At 52.4% G+C, this 21,682-nt stretch overlaps 1 protein-coding gene across 4 annotated transcripts in view; it reads right to left on the bottom strand.

Annotated features, from left to right (window-relative positions):
- Nucleotides 1-21,682, bottom strand: part of EML1 (EMAP like 1) — a 175,278-nt gene that overhangs the window by 102,663 nt on the left and 50,933 nt on the right. Inside the window, exon 1 of one of the 4 annotated variants that reach the window (XM_062181107.1) lies at nucleotides 944-972. The exons of the other annotated variants lie outside the window; for them this stretch is intronic. Within the exon in view, the coding sequence (XP_062037091.1) occupies nucleotides 944-953 (10 nt within the window). The 5' untranslated portion in view covers nucleotides 954-972. Of the gene's footprint in view, nucleotides 1-943; nucleotides 973-21,682 lie in introns of those variants that run through there. 4 annotated transcript variants of the gene reach the window in all.

A 21,682-nucleotide genomic window follows, 5' to 3' on the forward strand; every position in this document is an offset into this window, starting at 1 on the left:
TGCACCCATCTCCACCACCACACACAGGTCTCCATCACCACACACCCGTCTCCACCACCACGCACCCGTCTCCACCACCACACACGGGTCTCCATCACCACACACCCGTCTCCACCACCACGCACCTGTCTCCACCACCACACACCTGTCTCCACCACCACACACCTGTCTCCATCACAACACACCTGTCTCCACCACCACACACCGGTCTCCACCACCACACACCGGTCTCCACCACCACACACCCATCTCCACCACCATACACCTGTCTCCATCACCACTCACCCGTCTCCACCACCACACACCCATCTCCACCACCACACACCGGTCTCCATCACCACACACCTGTCTCCACCACCACGCACCTGTCTCCATCACCATGCTCTCCTTCCCCCATGGCAGCACCGGCCGTGCGTCCAGCAGTTAGAAATGTATCTTGTGCTTGCAGCTGAGAGCTGGCCTTCCCCTCTTTAAATGGAACAAGCAACTTCCAAAGCTGGGCAACCTGAGAGGCAACACAGATCAGGAGAGAACGTGTGCACCAGGAGTCACAAGAACTAAGCTCTGGCTGCCCTGGCCCTAGGATCGCCAAGAGAGCAAGGCGTCCACACAGCCTCAGAGACCCCAGCGTCTTCATGTACAGCACGAGGAGCACCTGTCTGCTTATAAACAGGCTGCTGTTGTGGGGATCAAATGCAACGTGCGTGGAAGCCGGTCCAGTCTGAGCTCTCTGACTACAGGTGCATCCTGGACTGAACGCCTCAGGCTTCACCTGAGAGCACCTGTTGTCAATAATAATCCTCCCAAAGGAAGGAGCACAACAAAAGTCCAGAGAGCCACCGTGGGAATGAGAGACAAAGCGGAAGGGCTAGAATGGGGAGAAGCCAGCCAGCGTCTGCAGCTGGGGCGTGGCTGTCCCCAGTGTCCTGTTGGAAGAACTCACTCCCAAGCATGTCCACAAGCCTCCTGCTGCCAGACTGCACCTCCCGGGGGGGCCCTTTCTATCCTCCAAGCGAATCCGAAATGCTCATCTCGTAAGTGCCTCTTCCACGGAGCCCATGCCTGGGTCACCAACGTGCTTTACCTTCCAAATCATAAAGAAAAACGAGAATTATTACAAACATCCTAAAAATCCTCTTTGCTTTCAAAACCCAGCAAAGCATAACTCAGAAATTTTCCCGTTGATCACGGGTGTCCCTCTACTAACTCCAGCCCTGCCATCCAATCAGAATCCTCCTTTCAGACCACAGAACGTTGCACAAAGAGCTGCTAAAACTCAGCCGTCGAATATAAATATCTATTCATCCCCACATTAGCAAAGAAAACAAGCAGAGGCCATTGTCTGTGGAAGAAACATAGATCAACAACAATTTAGTCTAAAATAAATCAGTGCTAATCATGACACAACAAGGGAGCCATCGCTTCTGCAGTAAACGGTACACAGTTCCCGGAGACAAAGCCCCACTGATCTTAGTTTTTGTCCAAGAGGAAAGTCAGGCTCAAGCCTGAGTGATGGGTGCCGCGGGAAGGTTCTGGAATCCAACAAACCACAGGGAACACTGGCCGTGCCACTCCCCAGCCACGGGTGCTGGAGCAAGTAACTTGACCTCTCTGAGAGGAAGCGGCCCACGTGGAAAGCTGCGGAAGTCGCCACCCCCCAGGGGTCACCCCCACGAGTAAAGGGAGCACAGACGAGCACGTGCCCGGCCTTGCGGGGGCAGCAGCCCTCACTGTGGCATCCTGCACTGAGGTCCGCGTGTGGCGGGGAAGAGGCGTCTTCCTGGCTCCTCGCCAGCTGGTGCAGGTGGGGTGGGATTCCCGGACTGAGAGGGGCCTTCATGGGCTCAGACGAGCCAGGGTACAGCTCTGTGAAATCGGTTTAACAGGGAACAGTGCTGTGGTGCCGCGGGTTAAGCCACCACTTGCGACGCCCGCATTCCATCCTGGAGTGCCGGCTGCTGTGCTTCCAGTCCGGCTCTCTGCTAATGCCCAAGCATTTGGGACCCTCCTGCCACCCAGGGAGACCTGGATGGAGTTACGGGCTCCAGGCGTTGGCTTGGTCCAGCCCTGGCTGTTGCAGCCATTTGGGGAGTGAACCAGCAGATGGATGATATCCCCTCTCTCTCTCATATTCTTACTCTCACTCTGACTTTCGAACAAATAACTAAATCTTCTTTTAAAAAAAAGAAATTGATTTAGCTGGTATTTTTGTTTTGACAGGCAGAGTTAGACAGTGAGAGAGAGACAGAGAGAAAGGTTTTCCTTCCGTTAGTTCACCCCCAAAATGGCTGCTACGGCTGGCGCGCTGTGCTGATCCGAAGCCAGGAGCCAGGTGCTTCCTCCTGGTCTCCCATGGGGGTGCAGGGCCCAAGCACTTGGGCCATCCTCCACTGCACTCCCGGGCCACAGCAGAGAGCTGGACTGGAAGAGGAGCAACCGGGACAGAACTGGCACCCCAACTGTGACTAGAACCTGGGGTGCCAGTGCCACAGAGGGAGGATTAGCCTAGTGAGCCGCAGCACCGGCAATTTAGCTGGTACTTTAACACAATCCATTCTTTAAAAGTTTTTCGACCTATCAATTTGGATTGTTGTCTTTCAATGTCTCTTTTATAAAAATATTTATTTACTTATTTTAAATATTTTTAAAGATTTATTTTATTATTTGAAAGGCAGAGTTACAGGGAGAGAGAGAGATAGTGAGATAGAGATCTTTTATGCACTGGTTCACTCCCCAAATGGCCACAGAAGCCAGGGCTGGACCAAACCAAAGCTAGGAGCCTGGAACTCCATCCAGGTCTCCCACGTGGGTGTCAGGGGCCCAAGTACTTCAAGCATCCTCTGCTGCTTTCCCAGGAGCATTAGCAGGGAGCTGGATTGGAAGTGGAGCAGCAGGGACTTGAAACAGTGCTCTGACGTGGCATGCTGGTGCCCCAAGCGGCAGCTTCACCTGCTGCACCACAACACAGGCCCCTCAATGTCTGTTTTAAAGTTTAGAATTCCAGTCTGACATCTTTTTGGTCCTTTGCAGCTCTAAGTTTCCATGAAGATTACAACAGTTCTCTGGGGCCAGCGCTGTGGCGTAAGAGGTTAATCCTCTATCTGCAGTGCTGGCATCCCATATGGGTGCTGGTATGAGTCCCACCTGCTCCACTTCTGATCCAGCTCTCTGCTATGGCCTGGGAAAGCAGTAGAGAATGGCCCAAGTCCTTGGGTCCCTGCACCCACATGAGAGACCCAGAGGAAGCTCCTGGCTCCTGGCTTTGGATCAGCGCAGCTCTGGCCGTTGCAGCCATTTGGGGAGGGAACCAGTGGATGGAAAACCTTTTCTCTGTCTCTCCCTCTCACTATCTATAATTCCACCTCTCAAATAAATAAATAAAATCTTTTATTAAAAAAATACAAGAGTTCTCCTTCCCTTTCATTCCTCAGTGTTTGCGGAAAGGCCAGTGTGAACGCTGGGAAGTTACAGTAACACCAAACAAGGCTGAAGGACACAGCTGTAGCAAACACATGCTCTCCACCGTGCATTCTGGGTGTGGGCTGGAAACCTGCAGAGCCTGGGGGCTGCCAGCCCCTGACTGCTAGAAACAGGCCCCAGCCAGGCCGGGGTCCCTGGGTGGCAGCAGCAACCTCGTGGCAGGTGAGAAAGGGACTCCGGGGCCAGGGTCTCCAGAGCACACAAATGCGTGTTCCTTCGTCTGACCCAGGCCTGAATTCCACGTTAGCAATGAAGTCATTGATGAGCCCCTTCTGGCTCGGGCTAGCGACGAGCTGCACACTTCCCAGTCCTCTTATGTCTCCATCGTTCTCAGCGGGTGAAGATGGTGATCGCTGTCAGTCTCGGGGACCCCACAGATTACCTTTTCCACAGCCAAAAACACTACGTACGTGTGTGTGCTAAAGCATTCAGAATTCTGCCTTGAAGAATTCTGGTCTTGATTAAAGAATTAAAGAATTCTGCCTTGAAGACAATCTTTTAAAAAAACAAATATATGGGGCCAGCGCTGTGATGCAACAGGTTAACCTGCTGCCTGTGACACCAGCATCCCATGTGGGCACTGGTTGGAGTCTCAGCTGCTCTACTTATAATCCAGCTCCTCGCTAGTAGCCTGGGAAAAGCAGCAGAAGATGGCTCAAGTGCTTGGGCCCCTGCACCCACGTGGGAGACCTGGAAGAAGCTCCTGGCTCCTGGCTTTGGCCTGGCCCAGCCCTGGCCATTGCAGCTATCTGGGGAGTGAACCAGTGGATAGGAGACCTCTCTCTCTCTTTCTGTCTCTCATTTTCAGATAAATAAATATATCTGAAATAATTAAAAACAAATACAGCTGATGAGCTGTTTAATTTTTTTCCCTTAAAAATCAAAAGCCAGTACTTCTCCTGTATGAAATCGTCCTTTGGTGCTTCCTCACTGAGAAACACAAAATCGACAGGGTTGGGATTTCAGAGCACACAAAACTGGTTCAGCCTTACCCATAATCCTTTTGCTCGGCATAATAAGATTAATCGTCTTTCCCCAAGAAAGGTAGCTGAGACTCCTGGGCCAAGCAGGGAGCTCCTTTTCGAACGGCGGCACCCGATTCACCCGGCCCTAAGGAAAAAGCCGCGGAGCTGGCGGCGCGGGGAGCAGACCCTGCAGCAGAGTAGATGCGGGGGCTGTTGGTCCACAGCCCCTCTGCCCACCCTCTGCTTGGTAGCAAGCATCAGAAAAGGGAACCAGCAGCCTCAGAAATGCTGTGCCTGCTCACTTGCCTTTAAAACCAGCTGAGAATGTCTGGCTAAAGAAAAGGGAATTCTAACAAAGCCCTTGGTAACTGAGACAGTAGGCACTGCCGATTCCAAACAAACCACTCCGGGCGCCTGGCTTCAAAGGTTTGCGTCACTTCCTGGACCCCCGAAACTTCCAGCAACCCCACAGAGACGGCTGCACCCCTCTCCCCACCCCCACCCGCTTCCACAACCACCCCTAAATCTTGACACTGAGTCCCTTCGGAATGAAGGAAACCTTTGAGGCGGACAAATTGCAGGGCGGACGGTGCAGGGCGGGACGAGGGACAATGCGTGCCAGGAGGTACATTATGCGGCCCCAGAGGGTCACAGAGAGGTCTCCGGCTGGGAGGAGCCCTCACAGACCCCGTCATGCCACGGGTGGCGCCCAGGCCAGATGGAGTGAAGCCAGAGATCAGCCACAGAGCAGCATCCACGCTTTCAGACTTAGGTCAGAAAAGGCGCATTTGGCCAACTGCCTTTCTCCGTGCATATCCAGCTGCCCCAGTGTCACAGCCTTGTGAATGGCCTTGGCCAGGCACACAGATGCCGTGGACGGTGACTAAGGGGCCAGGGGTGTCACTGCTGCCAAGGCACTCTGGTGACGCCGGCGAGCCTGAACCACCAAAGCCACAACCAACGCATCTCTCCGCGCAGACTGCAGCAAAGGTTCACTCTTGGTCTATTAGGCTGGACAAGGCGCCGTTCTCAAAGACGAGCCCACGCGAGACAGACTTTGCTCTGGAGCGTGTCAGCTAAGAGGGCAGAGTGAGTGGAGTGGAGTGAGTGGAGTCGAGCACACACACCAGTGCTCCAGGCCTCAACAGACCACACACCCTTGTGTGACTGGGATCCAGTGAGACCGTCACCCGGTGACATCGCAGCCACGTGCTGTAAGGGCACTCTGATGGTGCAACAGCAGCAAGCCACCGAGTGGCACCTTCTCGGAATGCAACCCTGCTAGTGATGGGTGAGTGCGATGAGGTTAGCCAGGTGAGACGCGGGGGCAGCACCACGGGCGTGTGCATGGGAAGGTGGAGGAGCACCTGGGATCTACTTCACCGCGAGATCAGACGGCTTTTAAACATTGACAGTAACTACATATACTCATGGGTACAGCGTGATGTTCTGATCTATGCACACAATGCAAATGTCAGACTTCTTTCTAAAGACTGACAGTAACTGTATACATTTATGGGCACAACATGATGCTCTGATACACGCACACCACGCGACACGAGTCTATCAAGCTAATTAACACAAGCATCACCCTGCGGTCTCTGTACTGAGAACATTAAAGGTCTTTCTGCTTTGCGATTTTGAGATACGCTGTGCGTGATCGTGACGTAGTTATCAGACAGAGCTCTGCAGCGCACGGGGCCAGCAGGCTGAGCCTCCAAACACCAAGGGTCGGGGCCCTCCCGGGAGGCTGAGGTGCAAGGAGGAGGAACGAGTTGTCCACTTCATTTGGACTGGGTTCTGAAGACGCGGTGGGTCCTAGGAGGTAGAAATGAGGTCGGAATTGGCAACTCTGAGGGCCTCTGAAGGCAGCAGAACAGGAAATGTATGTGGGCCGGAATGTGCAGGTTTAGAAAAGCTGCCTTTACCCCCATCCCCTCATCCGTGAAAAAGGCCAACACTAGCCCGTGCACAGAACTGTGTGAGCCTGAGATGAGACACTGCCACGGAACTACTCACCAGAGGCAGTGAGCAGACCCAGCGTCACTGTCACTCCTCCCAAGATGAGCACCAGGCCTTGCTGGCGGCTGACACACAAGTCCCTGTTGAACAAGGCAAGCAAGAAGAGGAGAAACAAATTCTCTGGGAATAGACTTGGGCACAGTCCCTACGCCCGGGTCAGTGGGCACCTGGCTCATTCCACAGGACAGTGACGGCAGCCGCGGTGCCACAGCCCTACAGCTCCACCAGGGGCCCCGTTCACCCCCCGGCTGTCACTGCAGCATCAGGCAAGTGTCCACAGGTGAGGACAGAGGAGAGACCAGACCACACAGCAGAAGCCACCCTGGAGCAGGTGCAGGCACAGGGCCAGTGTAGACATCAGGCCATGCGGTCTCCAAACTCTTTCCCCAACCCTGAGGCCTGCAACGCTCTGAATTCAGAGTCAACCTTTAGAAAGGAAGGGCCCGGCATGCATCATACGGTCCCGCCCCTGTACTCCCAGAAGGGCCAGGACAGCCTCTGGGGTCCCACTCTGCAGGAAAGCAGAACTTGCACATGAAGACAAGTGAACATGCAACTGTTAACCACATGTTTTAATTCAAGGGTGTCCAAAGGTTTCAGGTCAGGCCACGTAGAATCAGCAAATGAGCTATTGAAAACACTTGGTTTGCAGAGCTTTCTGGATTTTGAAACTGCTGGTAAGAGACCGTGGGCCCAAATCGGGAGCTGTTGCCCTCCAGGCATCTTGGATAAACCCTGAGCTGTGCTTGGAGGGACCCAGCAAGGAGGAGGCACCACCAGCTTCCCAGGGTGCCCACGAGGGCAGCTGCCCCAATGCCGCACACGACTTCTGGGCACATTGGGTTCCACCATTCTTCAGGCAGAGTGGAAATCTGCACGGGCAAGGGTGCTCTACTGCAAGTCAGCAACTGCTGCCTCTAAGATCCACCATGCTGTGACGGACAGAGAACAGGGATTTAAAAAAGAAATGGAAGAGGCTGGTGCTGTGGCTCAGTGGGTAAAGCTGTGGCCTACAGCTCCAGCATCCCATATGGGCACCGGTTCAAGTCCTGGCTGCTCCACTTGCAATCAGCTCCCTGCTGATATGCCTGGAAAAGCAGCAGAAGATGGCCTAAGTGCTTGGGCCCCTGCACCCATGTGGGACAACTGGCTGGAGGTTCTGGCTCCTGGCTTTGTCCTGCCCAGCCCTGGCTGTTGGAGACACTTGGAGAGTAAACTAGTGGATGAAAGACCGATCTCTGTCTCTGTCTCTCTTTCTCTTTCTCTGTCCCTCCTTCCCTCCCTCTCCCTCCCTCTCTCTCTGCCTCTCTGTAACTCTGCCTTTCAAATAAATAAATAAGTTTAAAAAAAAAAAGATGATCAGACCTACACAGCAGTGCACGTGAGACCAGTGAGTGGAAGGCACCCCATGGAGGTCACAGAGCCTGGGCTTCACCAGGAGAGCAGGCTCAGTTATTCAGCACATGGTACCTGACCACCTGTACAACGAAGGTGAACTTCACTTCCCTTGCAGTTCGCTTGTGAGAATTAACTGAGAAACGGGTCAGAAGGTGCTTTATAAACGATAAAATATTAGAGTGGTCACTGCTTTATGCTAGGGTTATGTTTGTTTTTTGTTTTTTTAAAGATTTATTTATTTATTTATTTAAAAGTCAGAGTTACACAGAGAGAGGAGAGGCAGAGAGAGAGACAGAGAGAGAGGGGGGTCTTCCATCTGCTGGTTCACTCCCCAATTGGCTGCAATGGTCGGAGCTGCGCCGAGCCGAAGACAGGAGCCAGGAGCTTCTTCCAGGTCTCCCACGTGGGTGCAGGGGCCCAAGGACTTGGGTCATCCTCTACTGCTTTCCCAGGCCATAGCAGAGAGCTGGATGGGAAGTGAAGCAGCAGGGTCTCGAACCAGTGCCCATATGGGATGCTGGTGCTTTAGGGCGTTAACCCGTTGTGAGACAGCGCCGACCTCTGTTTTTTGTTGTTTTAAAGATTTCATTTATTTATTTGAGAAGCAGAGTTACAGAGAGAGGCAGGGAGAGAAAGAGGTCTTCCATCTACTGGTTCACTCCCCAAATAGCCGCAACGGCTGGAGCTGGGCTGTTGCGAAGCCAGGAACCAGGAGTTTCCTCCGGGTCTCCCACACGGGTGCAGGGGCCCAAGGACTTGGGTCAACTTCCACTGCCTTCCCAAGCCATAGCAGAGAGCTGGAATGGAGGAGGAGCCGGAACATGAACTGGTGCCCATATGGGACACCAGCGCTGCAGGCAGAGGCTTAGCCTACTACACCACAGTGCCGGCCCCCGGGGTTATGTTTTAAGGTCAATAAATGAGATGAATACAGACTGTGTCAAAATTACTCTTGAAAAAAAAATGCCTTAAACAGTGCACAGTGGGAAGCACCGTGGTTTGCATAGATTGCACCATCTCCCCGCAAGCCCCCCCAGCACCAGCGCAGGACACTCATTGTGCCTGGGTTGAATAAGACAGTGTTTGGGCTGCTCAGAGGCACATGGTGTCCCCCCAGCGCGTGGGATCCACAGACACGGGCAGTGCACACACTGGGACTCTGCCCTACAGTGCTCAGCAGACTTCGCTACGTAGAGTGGGCTGTTGCCCCAGAGCAGCCGGGCAAAGTGTGGTCACAACGAAGGGCTCTCAGCACCCAGAAGTTCGCTCTTGCCTTTCAGGATGACAAGGACAGCATGGCCTTTTGCGTCATTCTACTATGAGGCTGTTCATCCAGTAAGCATTCGGTGAGCACACGCCGTGCCAGGTGCTGTGCAGAGCAAGACACCCAGGGGCCCACCCTCTCGGAGCTCAGAAGCTGAGGGTGGCCCCAAAGGCTCTCCCCTGACCCAAGTAGGAAGGATGCTAGCATCAGCCGCAATGGACGCATCACAGCGTGGGGACGCAGAGGGGAGCCCAAGTTCCTCCGGAAAGAGGAGGGAGGAAGCTCCAACCCAGGAGCCCCCCAGGCAGGGTCCTGAGGGAGGAGTGCCGCCCCACGGCAGCAGGGGGGCCTGTCACAGCAGATGGGATGAGGGAGGAGACGGAGGCCGGCTTCTCTCAGTGGTCTCTGAGGTGTGGCTGGGCATAGCTCCTGTCTCACGGCCCCGTCCATACAGGCCTCTCTGAACTCAGCTCCAGTAGCTGCTGACTGCTCCCTTCCCTTTGGACCAAGTGGAACTGTGCCTGCTGGACCAGACCCGGCCACTACATCGACCCTGGAGAACCCCGAGCCCTGCCCAAACCTTTGCTGACAGTCCCTGATGAGAAGGTAGCGCCACCTCATTCAATCCTCACAGCTCCTTCCCCCTGCTAGGGCTGAGGAAACAGGCCAGGCGGGAACACGCTAGGTGTTCAAGTTCACGGTCAAGTCATTCAATGGCAGAACCCACAATGACCCCAGGTCTGTCTCAATCCCAGGTCTGTCTCAACTTGGTAGCAGGGCACAGAGGCTCCAGAGAGAAACGCATGTAATCTTTTGTGCTAATTCTCAAGAATTAATTTCTCAGCTGGGACATGTGTGAGCTGTGCTGTTTATCATTTAAGCAGCTCGGCAAACGCGACGCTCCAATCAGACGCGTGCCTCGGTGAATTGTGCCAAACATGCAAAAGCAATCTTAAAAAAAAAACAAAAAACTCAGAGATATTCCAAGACTCCAGGCCAGATCCTCCCTGGATCCTGGGTCCCACATCTGGTGTTTCCTTTCTTAGACGCTCGGCTAGTCCAGAGAGAATGCGAGTGATTGGTGATCGGGAGGCATGTCATGGAATCTCTCTAGCAAACATATGCCCCTCGACATTTTTTGAAACTGCACTAAAATTTTCCTCCACCTCCCCCAGTTCCCGAAAGAGCTTGGACACTTGTGGCCATTCTTTGCTTGTCAGAGCAGCCTTTGTTGCTGCCACATGGGTGTCGAGAGCTGCACGGAGCCGAAGCCTGGCTTCCCAGGGTTCCTCTGTGAGTGCAGCCTTGTACTGGCTCTAGCGTGGGGGAAGGAGCACATGTTTTCGTGCGTGGATCCCAGAACTCAGATCCTTAAATCGTGGACAGACTGAGCAGAGGTGCTTATGTCGCACTGAGTGGGAGCCAGGAGTCCTGACAGCTCTCTGAACCTCTTCGTCAGGTGTTGTGCTGTTTGGGATTCTGCAGCTTCGTCCAACTGTGACTTTTCAAAATGGTTCTAAAAGTTAAATCAGCCAGTTGCCCAAAACAAACAAACAAACAAACAAACAAACAAAAAACTTACTAGAGAAACCTAGAAGTGGCCATATTCCTAGACAGACAGTGGAGTGGTGGTTCCAGGGGCTGGGGGAGGCGGGGGGAATGCTTAATGGGCACACGGTTCACCTGGGATGACGAAGGGATGTCCGTGGATGGACGATGGTTACGTGAGCCCAACAGTGAAGATGTTGGGCCACAGAACTGTACGCTTAAAAACGGTTAGGATGGTACACGTTAGCTTGTGTGTGCTTCATCACAATTTTTAAAAAACATTAAATGTTTTATGGGGTTGGCATTGTTGCATAGTGGGTAAAACTCTGCCTGCAATGCCAACATTCCATATGGGCACCAGTTTGAGTCGCGGCTGCTCCACTTCCGATCCAGTTCCCTGCTAATGGCCTGGGAAAGCAGCAGGGGTTGGCTCAAGTGCTTGGGCCCCTGCACCTGTGTGGGAGACCTGAAAGAAGCTCCTGACTCCTGGCTTCAGATCGGCCCAGCTCTGGCCACTGCAGCCATTTGGGGAGTGAACCAGTGGATGGAAGACCCCCTCCCCGTAACTATGCCTTTCAAATAAATAAATCTTTTTTTAAAAAATTAATAGCTTCTGAGAAAAGCAAGAGCATAAGGAGCTAGAACAAGGCTGCTGAAGAGACTCCACTCTTCCCCAGGGCAAACGGCTCCAGAGGCTGCAGCGCACGGGGGCTGGAGGGGCTACGAGGTCAGAATCTCAAAACGCTCTACGTAGCAATCGCCGAGCAGAAATGGCCATCTCATACCTCGGCTCTGAAATGACACTTTTCTTGCTGCACAAGCAGGTCTCGAGGCCCAGAGCGGACGGAACACCAGGCTGGCTGGGTCGTTCACAGAGGGCTTGGTGGTACCACGTGACCTGCACTAAGCTCCACCCAGGCAGACTCCTGGGGGCACAGAACCAGGGTTGAGAGGAAAAGGATGGGGAAGGGGTGGGGCAGGGAAAGTAGGGGCCGAGGGGTGCGAGATGCTCGCAAAGCAGCCCAGCACCTAAGAAACTCCAGCAGCCCAGGACGGCTGGGTCCAGGGCGGGAGATGGCTGCCCTGGGGCAGGGAGGCAGGCCTGTGTCCTAGGAGTGCTGGGGAACCCCGTGGGACCCGCACGACCCAGATAAACAAGGCTGCCAATGCGTGTGATCTGAAGTCTTGTGGTCACGCCCCAGCGGCACGCGGATCTGAATGATCCTCCCACAGGAGACCCCACCGCCTGCTAAGGCCCCTGCTCAAGTCTGTGCTCAGAGCCCTCTGCCGATCCAGCACTCACTCATCAAACACAGCTGAGCCCACGGGCTCAGTATGCTGTGGGCACTGGAGCCTGAGCACTTGGGTCCAAGTCCCAGCTCTGAAACCTATAAGCCAGGGGACCTTCACCAAGTGACCTAACACTTTGGGCCTCTGTTCCCTCAGCAGCGAAAGCAGAGTCAATAACAGTGCCCATGCACGAGGGGCGTCGTGAGGGCCACGCGAGAAGGCAGGCCACTTCAAGAATATTCGCGGAAAACGGAATCAAAAGATAAGTTTGCTGTGGGGCAAAAAATTTGAAATCCACACAGTTTCTTCAAAACATGCATTTTCTATGATCATTCTGAAGACTGCTCATATACACGTAGGGTTTTTCATTTACCTTTGGCACCAAAATAAACCAACCTTTTAATTCTGTTTTCCACGAACTATTAGAAGCCTCCGTCTACGTGGAAGATGCTCAGAGCAACAGCTGACGCTGGGCGAGCAGTCCATCCCGTGAGCATTTCTCACTTATCCGTGCTTAAATCTGCAAATGTATGGGCATGCGCACATACATACATATGCACACACGTGTGCTCACACACGCACACACACACATGCACACACAGCCATTGGGAGGTAAAGACATTTGAGACGAGGTCTCTATCTTCAAAAAGCACAGGCTCTGCCTGGGAAATCACCCCTCTGTGGCATAAGATACAATCAAGGACGAGATGCAATCTGAACACACAGTTTTACATAATTAGGTTATATTAACCGGAGAAAAAGGCTGTTTGCAAGAAAGGCCGCACCAAGCCAGAGCTGGGCCTCCGACAGCAGGAGAGTAGGCAGTGCTACACAATTGCTCTCTGATGCACTAGTTCAGGGAAGCCATGCTCATAGATCATTATCTTCATTGTAGCTCCTGGGCCGCCGCGGGGAGCAGCTGCCCCGTTCACGTGCTGGGTGGGTGAGCACCACAGGTGACTGGACCGGAGATGAAGTGTCACCACCAAGCCCCATTCCTAAGGCGCTCAACCCTTCAGGATGCCGAAATGCTCAATAGGACATAGCATGAGGCAGTCCCAACTCCCTTCAATCATTTCTCAACTAAGCACATTGTTCTAAGAATGGTAAAATTCTGGTTACGTAACTTTCGGGGGCTAGATCTAAGTCAAATCCTTTTTACTGTTAAAAATGCTGGTTTCAGCTTCCTGCTCATGCAACATGGGGGGCGGCAGGTGACAGACCAAGCGCCTGGGCTCCTGCCCCCGACTTGAGAGGCCTGGATGACGTTTCAGCTCCCAGCCTCGGCTTGGACCTTCCTGGCTGTTGTGGGCATTTGGGGAGTGAGCCAGCACATGGAAGATCTCCCTCCCCCTCCCCCTCTCCCTCCCCCTCCCCCTCTCCCTCCCCCTCCCCCTCTCCCTCCCCCTCCCCCTCTCCCTCTCCCTCTCCCTCTCCCTCTCCCTCTTGCTCTGCCTTTCAAGCAGATGAAAATAAAAAACAAATATTGCAAAAAATGCTGATTTGGGGGCTGGTGCTGTGGTGCAGCATGTTGGGCTGCTGTCTGCAGTGCCAGCATCCCATATGTGTGCTGGTTGGAGTCCTGGTTGCTCCACTTCCAATCTAGCTCCCTGCTAATGCACCTGGGAAAGCAGTGGAAGATGGCCCAAGTCCTTGGGCCCCTGTACCCACTTGGGAAACTCAGATGAAGCTCCTGGCTCTGGGCTTCAGCCTGGCCCAGCCCCAGCCATGGCGGCCATTTGGGTAGTAAACCAGTGAATGCAAGACCTCTGTCTCTCCTTCTCACTCTGCAACTCTGCCTTTCAAATAAATAAATAATCTTTTAAAAAAATTTGCTGGTTTCCCCAAGTACTACCTCATTGTATCTATTACTTGGGCTCAAAATAATTTGTTTCAAGCTTGTTAAACAACCAAATACTTTTTTTGCAAATATTTCTTTTTTAAAAAAAATATTTATTTATTTATTAGAGAGGCAGAGGCAGAGAGAGAGAGAGAGAGAGAGAGAGAGAGAGAGAGGTCTTCCATCCACTGGTTCACTTCCCAAATGTCTGCAATGGTCAGAGCTGGGTCCACCCAAAACCAGGAGATAGGAGCTTCCTCCAGGTCCCTATGTGGGTGCAGGGACCCAAGGCCATAGGCCAACTTCTACTGCTTTCCCAGGCCATAGCAGAGAGCTGGATCAGGAGTGAAGCAGCTGGGTCTCAAACTGGCACCCGTATGGGATGCTGGCACTGCAGATGGCAGCTTTACCTACTATGCCACAGCACCAGCTCCTGCAAATATTTTTCCTCACTGATTCAAGTGAACGATGTCCAGCCAGAGGCATCTGTAACAAGGATACAGACCAGTTTCCACTTCCTGTCAGCCCAATCTCCCTCTCCTGTATCTACATGTTTCTGGATTGTTCCAAGAAGGCTCCCTTATCTGAAATGTCCTGTTGTCTGAATGCCCAAGTCTACTGGCTCTTTGGTGAGTGGGAGGGTTACAAGTCATAAGCACGCATCTGGGACAGGCATGTAGATGCACAGGTAGATAAGCAGAGTACACATGTGATACAAGCTGTGTAAATACACACACATTATTTCAAGTTTAGAAGAAAGCGGCGTGCGTGTTCTTGCTCTGACACTATTTAGTGACACCTGTTGCACAAAAGGCATCGCACCAGGTGTGTATGCGAGGAGCTGCTAAAAGAGTAACAAGGTAGCCCCAGGGGCAATCCAGGCAACATTCACCCAGAAACCTGTCACGCGCTAGGTGTTGCCGAGAAGCAAGAGGAGCAAAGATGACCACCAGGAAACCCTGCCTGGAAGGAGGCTGGAGTAAGCGAATGGCATCTCACCCCACTGTGGAGCCAGGGTCAGGGAGGTCGGCAGGGCGCCCCAGGCGCAGTCACTCCCTGAAGGGTCTTGGGTGCCAAGGGGGGAGGAGGAGGAGCTGAAGGCTTTGAAACAGGAGGCTGCTGTGACCACGGCCTCCCAGAAGCCACATTCCACGCCTCATTTCTCCACAGCTGAGGCCGTGGACTCAATTCCTATCCAGCTGCTGACAGCCCCTCATTTGTCAGCTCCTGTCCAGACGTCTCCCTGCACCTGCTGCCTGCTCAGCACCTCAGCTCAAATGCTCACAGGTCCCGCACACCCGACATACCCAAAGCACACTCATCACTTCCTCTCCCCATCCTAACCCACGTCCAGGGGATGGTACCCCTGCACCTGCCACAGGCATGAACCACCATCGCTCTGAAAAGCTGACCAAATCCCTCCCTTGCCTCAATCTACCCCTGCGCCCTCCCCTCCTTATCATGGCCCCGTATCACTCTCCCAGTCTCACGCAGGTCACTCTTTTCTGTCCCACACACCCTCTTTCCATTCCCAAAATCTTCCTCCCACCTCTGGGCTTCCCTGGAGCTGCCCAGGTGTGGAACGCCCTTCCTGGGCCTCACCTCATGTGCCAGTGTCATGTAGACTGTAGAATCCACCTGCCAGGAAGTGGTAGACAAAGGGCACACACTGCACCTGCAGTTCCTACCACTGTCCCTTACGCTGTCATCAAATAACGGTGACAATGGTGACGCTTGGCTCCCTGGGGGCAAAGTGGGATTCCTGGAGACCAGCCCCCACTGACCTGCATGTGCTGAGACCCCCGGAGCAGCGCGGCCGTGGGCAATAGGGGACTCTCACTCCAGTGCTCACTCAGCGTGCAAAGGAAGGGACTGAAGGGGTCTGGCGCTGGAGGCAGAATAACTGGCTGGGGCTGATGTTCAAGCCAAACCTGACCCTGGACAGGCATGGCTGAGGGACAGAGCGACAGCAGAAGCGACAGACAACCCAACTGTGCCAATCAGGCCACTTCAATTGGATCATTGGGCCAGTAGAGATGTGAGGTGAGGAAAGGACTAACACGGTGGCCAGGAAATCTAAGGTTCTCAGCCAGGGGGGCTCGCTCTCAACCTATCACAGTCCTGCGCACACTGTAGGGGTCCCCTAGAAACCGGTCATTTGCCGAAAGGACTCCAAGGCCTCTTGCAAGACAGAAAAGCTCTTTTAAACGGCTTTTTTTGTACGGTAAACTGAAGAGGCGACGTTGTCGCTCCTACTGACACCCGGGGCAGCGCCAGCCCGGATCCACGTTAAAACAAATGTGCTGGGGCATAGCAGGTAAAACCACCGTCTACAACACCAGCATCCCATACGGGTGCCGGTTCATGTCCTGGATGTTCCACTTCCAATCCATCTCCTTGCTAATGTGCCTGGGAAATCAGCAGAAGATGGCCCAAGTCCTTGAGTCCCTGCACCCACATGGGAGACCCAGAAGAATCTTCTGGCTCCTGACTTCGGATCTGCCCAGTCCCAGCCATTTCAGCCATTTGGGGAGCGAACCAGCAGATGAAAGACCCCTCTCTCGCGTTCGCTCTCTCTCGCTCTCTCTGCCTCTGCCTCTCTGTAACCCTGCGTTTCAAATAAATAAATAAATAAATAAATGTTTTTAAAAAGAACTTACAGGAAGGCTTTCCTCTAAGTGTTTTCTGGGATATTTATAAAATGTGTTAACAACAAACAAAAACAAAAACAAGACAAACGTGCTGCTTTCTGCAGAAAACTCCAGTCTGAGTCAAACACGCAGCGGGAAACACTGGCAGCCGGGATGGCGGAGCGGCTGCATCAGCAACAATTACAGATCACTGACAGCTCCCGGCACACGTCCGTGCCTAACTTTTTATTACCAGTGTTTCTGCAGGCACCACAAGCATTTTGCTAATATTAAAAATCCTCTATTAATAAGGGAGGATTTTAAAGACACATGAGAACCATTTTTCCCAGGGAGAATTTTCCAGGTGCACAACGACACTCAGGTTCAGCCCGGGAAGAGCTGTCCTCGCTGGCGGGAGCCGAGCTTTCAGGCACAGTTTCCAGCGTGGCCCACGGGGAAGGCCTCCCTGCCACAGACGCGCGGCCACGCCAGAAACAAACATGCCGTTTTCCTTTCCTTAGCCACCCTCCGGCCAAGTGGGACATCTGTTTTTTAAGGGAATGTACAAAAAGGATTAAAAGGATTACACGACCTCAGAAATGAAGCAGCAGCAATGGCTGCTTCCGTGTTGAAGCAGAGTTCTGTGAATTTTCCACCCAGATGCTTGGGTTAGTTTGTAACGTCATCAATGCTTGTGGTCTGGCTAGAAAATACATCCCGGGTGGGCGGAGCAGCAAGCAGACCTGGTAGAGACGCTCCCCGAGCGAGCCTGGTGCTGACTGCGCACTTTCCCGTGAGGGCATTCTCTTCTGATTCCACCGACAGAGCGGCTGTCAGGGCTCTGTCACCAGGCGAGAATGTAGAAGGGGTTCACACTGCTGAGCTCAGAGTCTCTACACGAGGGTCGCTCCACCCACTCTTAAATCCAGCCATTTGCCAACTTGAAAATTCTACCATAGTCATAGTTCAGAGAAATCATCAGGATTACAGGTGTCAACGGATGGATGTTTAAGATTCTATTAGAGCCAGTGCTGTGGCATAGTGGGTAAAGCCACCGCCTGTGGTGCTGACATACCATATGGGTGCCAGTTTGAGGTACGCCGCTCTGTTTCTGATCCAGCTCTCTGCTATGGCCTGGGAAAGCAGTAGGAGATGGCCCAAGTGCTTGGACCCCTGCACCCATGTGGGAGACCCAGAAGAATCTCCAGATTCCTGGCTTCAGATTAGCCCAGCTCCCACCATAAAGGCCATTTGGGGAGTGAATCATTGAGTGGAAGATACGTCTCCCTGCCTCTGTCTCTCAAATAAATAAATACATCTTTAAAAAAAAAATATTACGGGCCAGCGCCATGGCTCACTAGGTTAATCCTCCGCCTGCGGTGCCGGTACCTTGGGTTCTTAGTCCCGGTTGGGGCGCCAGTTCTGTCCCGGTTGCCCCTCTTCCAGGCCAGCTCTCTGCTGAGGCCCAAGAAGGCAGTGGAGGATGGCCCAAGTGCTTGGGCCCCTGCATCCTGCATGGGAGACCAGGAGGAAGCACCTGGCTCCTGGCTTCGGATCAGCACAGCACGCTGGCCATAGCATCCATTTGGGGGGTGAACCAATAGAAGGAAGACCCTTCTCTCTCTCTCACTGTCTAACTCTGCCTGTCCAAAAAAAAAAAAAAAAAAACAGATTACTATATAAACTATTCTTAACACCCAAAATGGAAGTGTTGAGAAATTACAACAACGTTCAGGGCTGGCATTGTGGGGCAGCAGGCTAAGCCACCATTTGCAACGGATACACCACATATCAGAGGGTCAATTCAAGTCCCAGCTGCTCCACCTGCTATCCAGCTCCCTGCTGATGTGCCTGGGAAAGCAGCAGAGGATGGCCCAAGTGCTTGTGCCCCTGCACCCATGTGGGACAACTGGCTGGAGTTCCAGGCTCCTGGCCCTGCTGTGGTTGGTTGAGGAGTGAACCAGCAGATGGAAGATCTCTCCATCACTCACCTTTCAAATCATTTTTTTTAACTAAAGGCAATTAAAACAATTTTGTATTTCAAAACTAGAGAACATAATTTGCAGTAGCTCAAAAGATTAAGAGTGATTTCAAAATACCAGTCAGTAAGTGGCGTGGACTTGGCTAGCGGCTGCACCTGCAGCCAGGCCGGACGGAGGACATGGGGGGGACACACCCTGCCTGCACTTTGTTCTTTATGGGGAAGCTGACAAGTTCTCTCGGGACACCTCCAGAGGCGAGGGAGAAAGGGTTATCAGCCATATCTCAACCCTTCAAGGCAATGATCAGATTCTACACTACCACGCTGCCAAAATGTCCTAGAGGAGTGCTGGGTTTACCTACGGCATTGTGATCTGACAGAGCGCTGCTGTTGGAGGAAACCACCCCTCAGAAATGCAAGGTGATTAGAAGAAAGGACTAGCCACCGCACACGTAAAACAGGCAAGAATTTCAGTAAGAGGCAATGACGTGATGTGATAGGCAAAGGAGCTAATACTTTAGGCTGCATTATTAGAAATACAGACTTTAGAATAAGGGAGGTGACACACCCTACTCTATCCTGCTGTTTAAAAACCACGCCTAGAATGCCACATTCAGCTGTATCAAACATAAAGGGATACAGACAAAAGCAAAATCAGGATGACCAAGGGTATCAAATTGTATCTTTGTTTAATAGTAACAGTTAGTTGAAAGAAGACTTGAGAGAGAGCTACCGCGGCGGACCTAACACATGGAAGGGAGAGGAAACCTGTTCTCTCCAGATGGGAGGCGCAAACGTGCAGCAGATTTTGCCTGTGGACGGGAGCGAACAGTCTGCACTGCCACAAGAAGCAGTGAGGTTTCCAGCCTCTTGGAGCTGCTCCAGCACAGGTGGCAAAACTTCTCCCCTCTCCCACCCAGATTTCAAGCCCTGGAGCGGTGAGGGCAGGAGAGCAGGGCCAGAGCGCCACACTTCACCTGCTTCATGCCGGGGCTTCTGGATAAGCTGTGCTTAAGCTCAAAGGCTTAGGGAAGCAAGGCACGAGATGAGGTTACGGTCAGGCCCCTGCAGGTGCTGGGGCAAGTGCCCACGTGCTAGCAGTCACTCTGGGGAGCCGTGACTGACGAAAGCTCTTGACAGACTCGCGGAGCAACACTGAGACACTGCCTTCTTTGCCTCTATTCCTTCTCGCTCCATTCATTTCCTAAACGTCCTATTCTTTTATCAGCTAGACTGTTAGAAAGAGCTTGATATTTAGATTTCAAACAAATCTGCTCGTAGGTGTCTACCCGGAAGAAAACCATGCAAACACGTGAGAGCGAACGCTCAATCCTGACTGCCAAAGAGTGGAAATAACCCACATGCCCAGCAGCTGGCCAATGGATGGACAAAGGGCGGTCAGTTCACACAACAGAGTAGTATTTGCTCAGAAAAAGCAATGGAACATTGAGGCCAGTGCTGTGGTGTAGTAGGTAAAGGCACCACCTGCAGCGCCAGCATCCCATATGAGTGCTGGTCTGAGTCCCAGCTGCTCCACTTCTGATCCAGCTCCCTGCTATGACCTGGGAAAGCAGTGGAAGATGGCCCAAGTCTTTGAGTTGCTGCACCTGCATGGGAGACCCAGAAGAAACTCCTGGCTTCTGGCTTCTGCAGCTCCGACCGTTGTAGCCATTTGGGGAGTGAACCAAATGGAAGACCTCTGTGTGTGTGTGTCTCTCTCTCTCTGCCTCTCTCTGTAACTCTGCCTTTCAAATAAATAAATAAATCTTAAGAAAAAAAGGGAAAAGCAATGGCACACAGACAAGCTACAGCATGGATGACTCCCCCAGGTACACTAGAGAAAGAAACCAGGCACAGAACAGTGCACGATTCCATTGATACGGCACACCCACAATCTAGAACGCAGATCTGCAGGTGACAGGGCCAGGGCAGGCAGGTGGGCACCTGGGTTGCTGTTGGGGGTGAGGGCAGGAGAGCAGGGCCAGAGCGCCACACTTCACCTGCTTCATGCCGGGGCTCCCGGACAAGCTGAACACCTGTGGGTGTTCTGGATGAGACAGCAGGCTGGTCTCTGCACCCAAACCACTGCGTGGTATCCTTTAAAGCAGTCCACTTGCATGGCTTGTGGATCTCTCCACAAAGCTATTGTGAACACAAACACAGCTCCAGACTGGCACCCACCCTCTCTCAGTGTGCAGCTTTGTGCACTGACAAACCTCTAGGTGCCTCGGGCTCCTCCTGGGAATGGGAGGATGAGGACCGTGCTCCTGCCCTCCGAGGCGAGCCCTGAAGAAAAGATGGGGCGAAGGGTGGCACTTCCCAAGTCCCCAGCTGTCGCCTTTCACACCGTTGTAGCTTTTCTTTTCTTCTTAGATTTGAAAACAGCATTCATTCATTTACTTGAGAGGCAGAGTGACAGACAGGGAGAGACAGAGAGAGGTCTTCCATCCACTGGTTCACCCCCCAAATAGCCACAACAGCAAGGCCTAATCCTGGAGCCCAGAACTCCATCCAGTTCTCCTTTGTGGGTACAGGGGCCCAAGAACTTGGGCCATCTTCTGCTGCTCTCCCAGGCTGTTAGCAGAGAGCTGGATCAGAAGTGGAACAGCAGAGACTCGAACCAGCACCCATATGGGATGCCAGTGTTGCAGGCAGCAGCTTAACCCACTAGGCCACGAAGCTAGCCCCTGTAGTTTTTCTTACAGCACTAAAGGAAGTTTTTTTTTTTTTTAATTCACTTTATGGATTTTAAGTACTTTGAAAACACATAAAGCACAAATCTTTGACTTAAATGACAGCGAGCTCCTAAAAGAGAAGAACAACCTTCGCAGGAGGTGAGACAGTGCCACCATCATTCTCAGTCCCCGGTATAAACTAAGCAGGAGAGAAAGCAAGAAAAAGTACTCACACATACAGGAGCAGGATTCACATTTCATTCACTAGAACAAAGTTTTCTTTCTCCCTTCTCATTTACACATCATCTTCTTTCTCTCGCCAGAAGGAAGTTAGCTGTGACAATCGTGCAAATAAGTATGGGTTGCATTTTCTGAGGCTAATAGAGTATAACCACGACTCTTTAATTCCTGTCACTATTAAAAGCGTGGTGCGTACTCAACATATGAAAATGTATGAGTTCATATATTATGCTGTTGTCATCTTGCCATTGTAATGCAAATCTCTAATATAAAAAGAAAACCTTTTTTTCTTTGCTGCCAAAGTAGCTAATGAAATATCCAAATGTTTAATTTAGTTCTTGGAGAAATG

Source organism: Lepus europaeus, chromosome 22 (genome assembly GCF_033115175.1).
Source record: "Lepus europaeus isolate LE1 chromosome 22, mLepTim1.pri, whole genome shotgun sequence".
Lineage (NCBI taxonomy): Eukaryota > Metazoa > Chordata > Mammalia > Lagomorpha > Leporidae > Lepus > Lepus europaeus.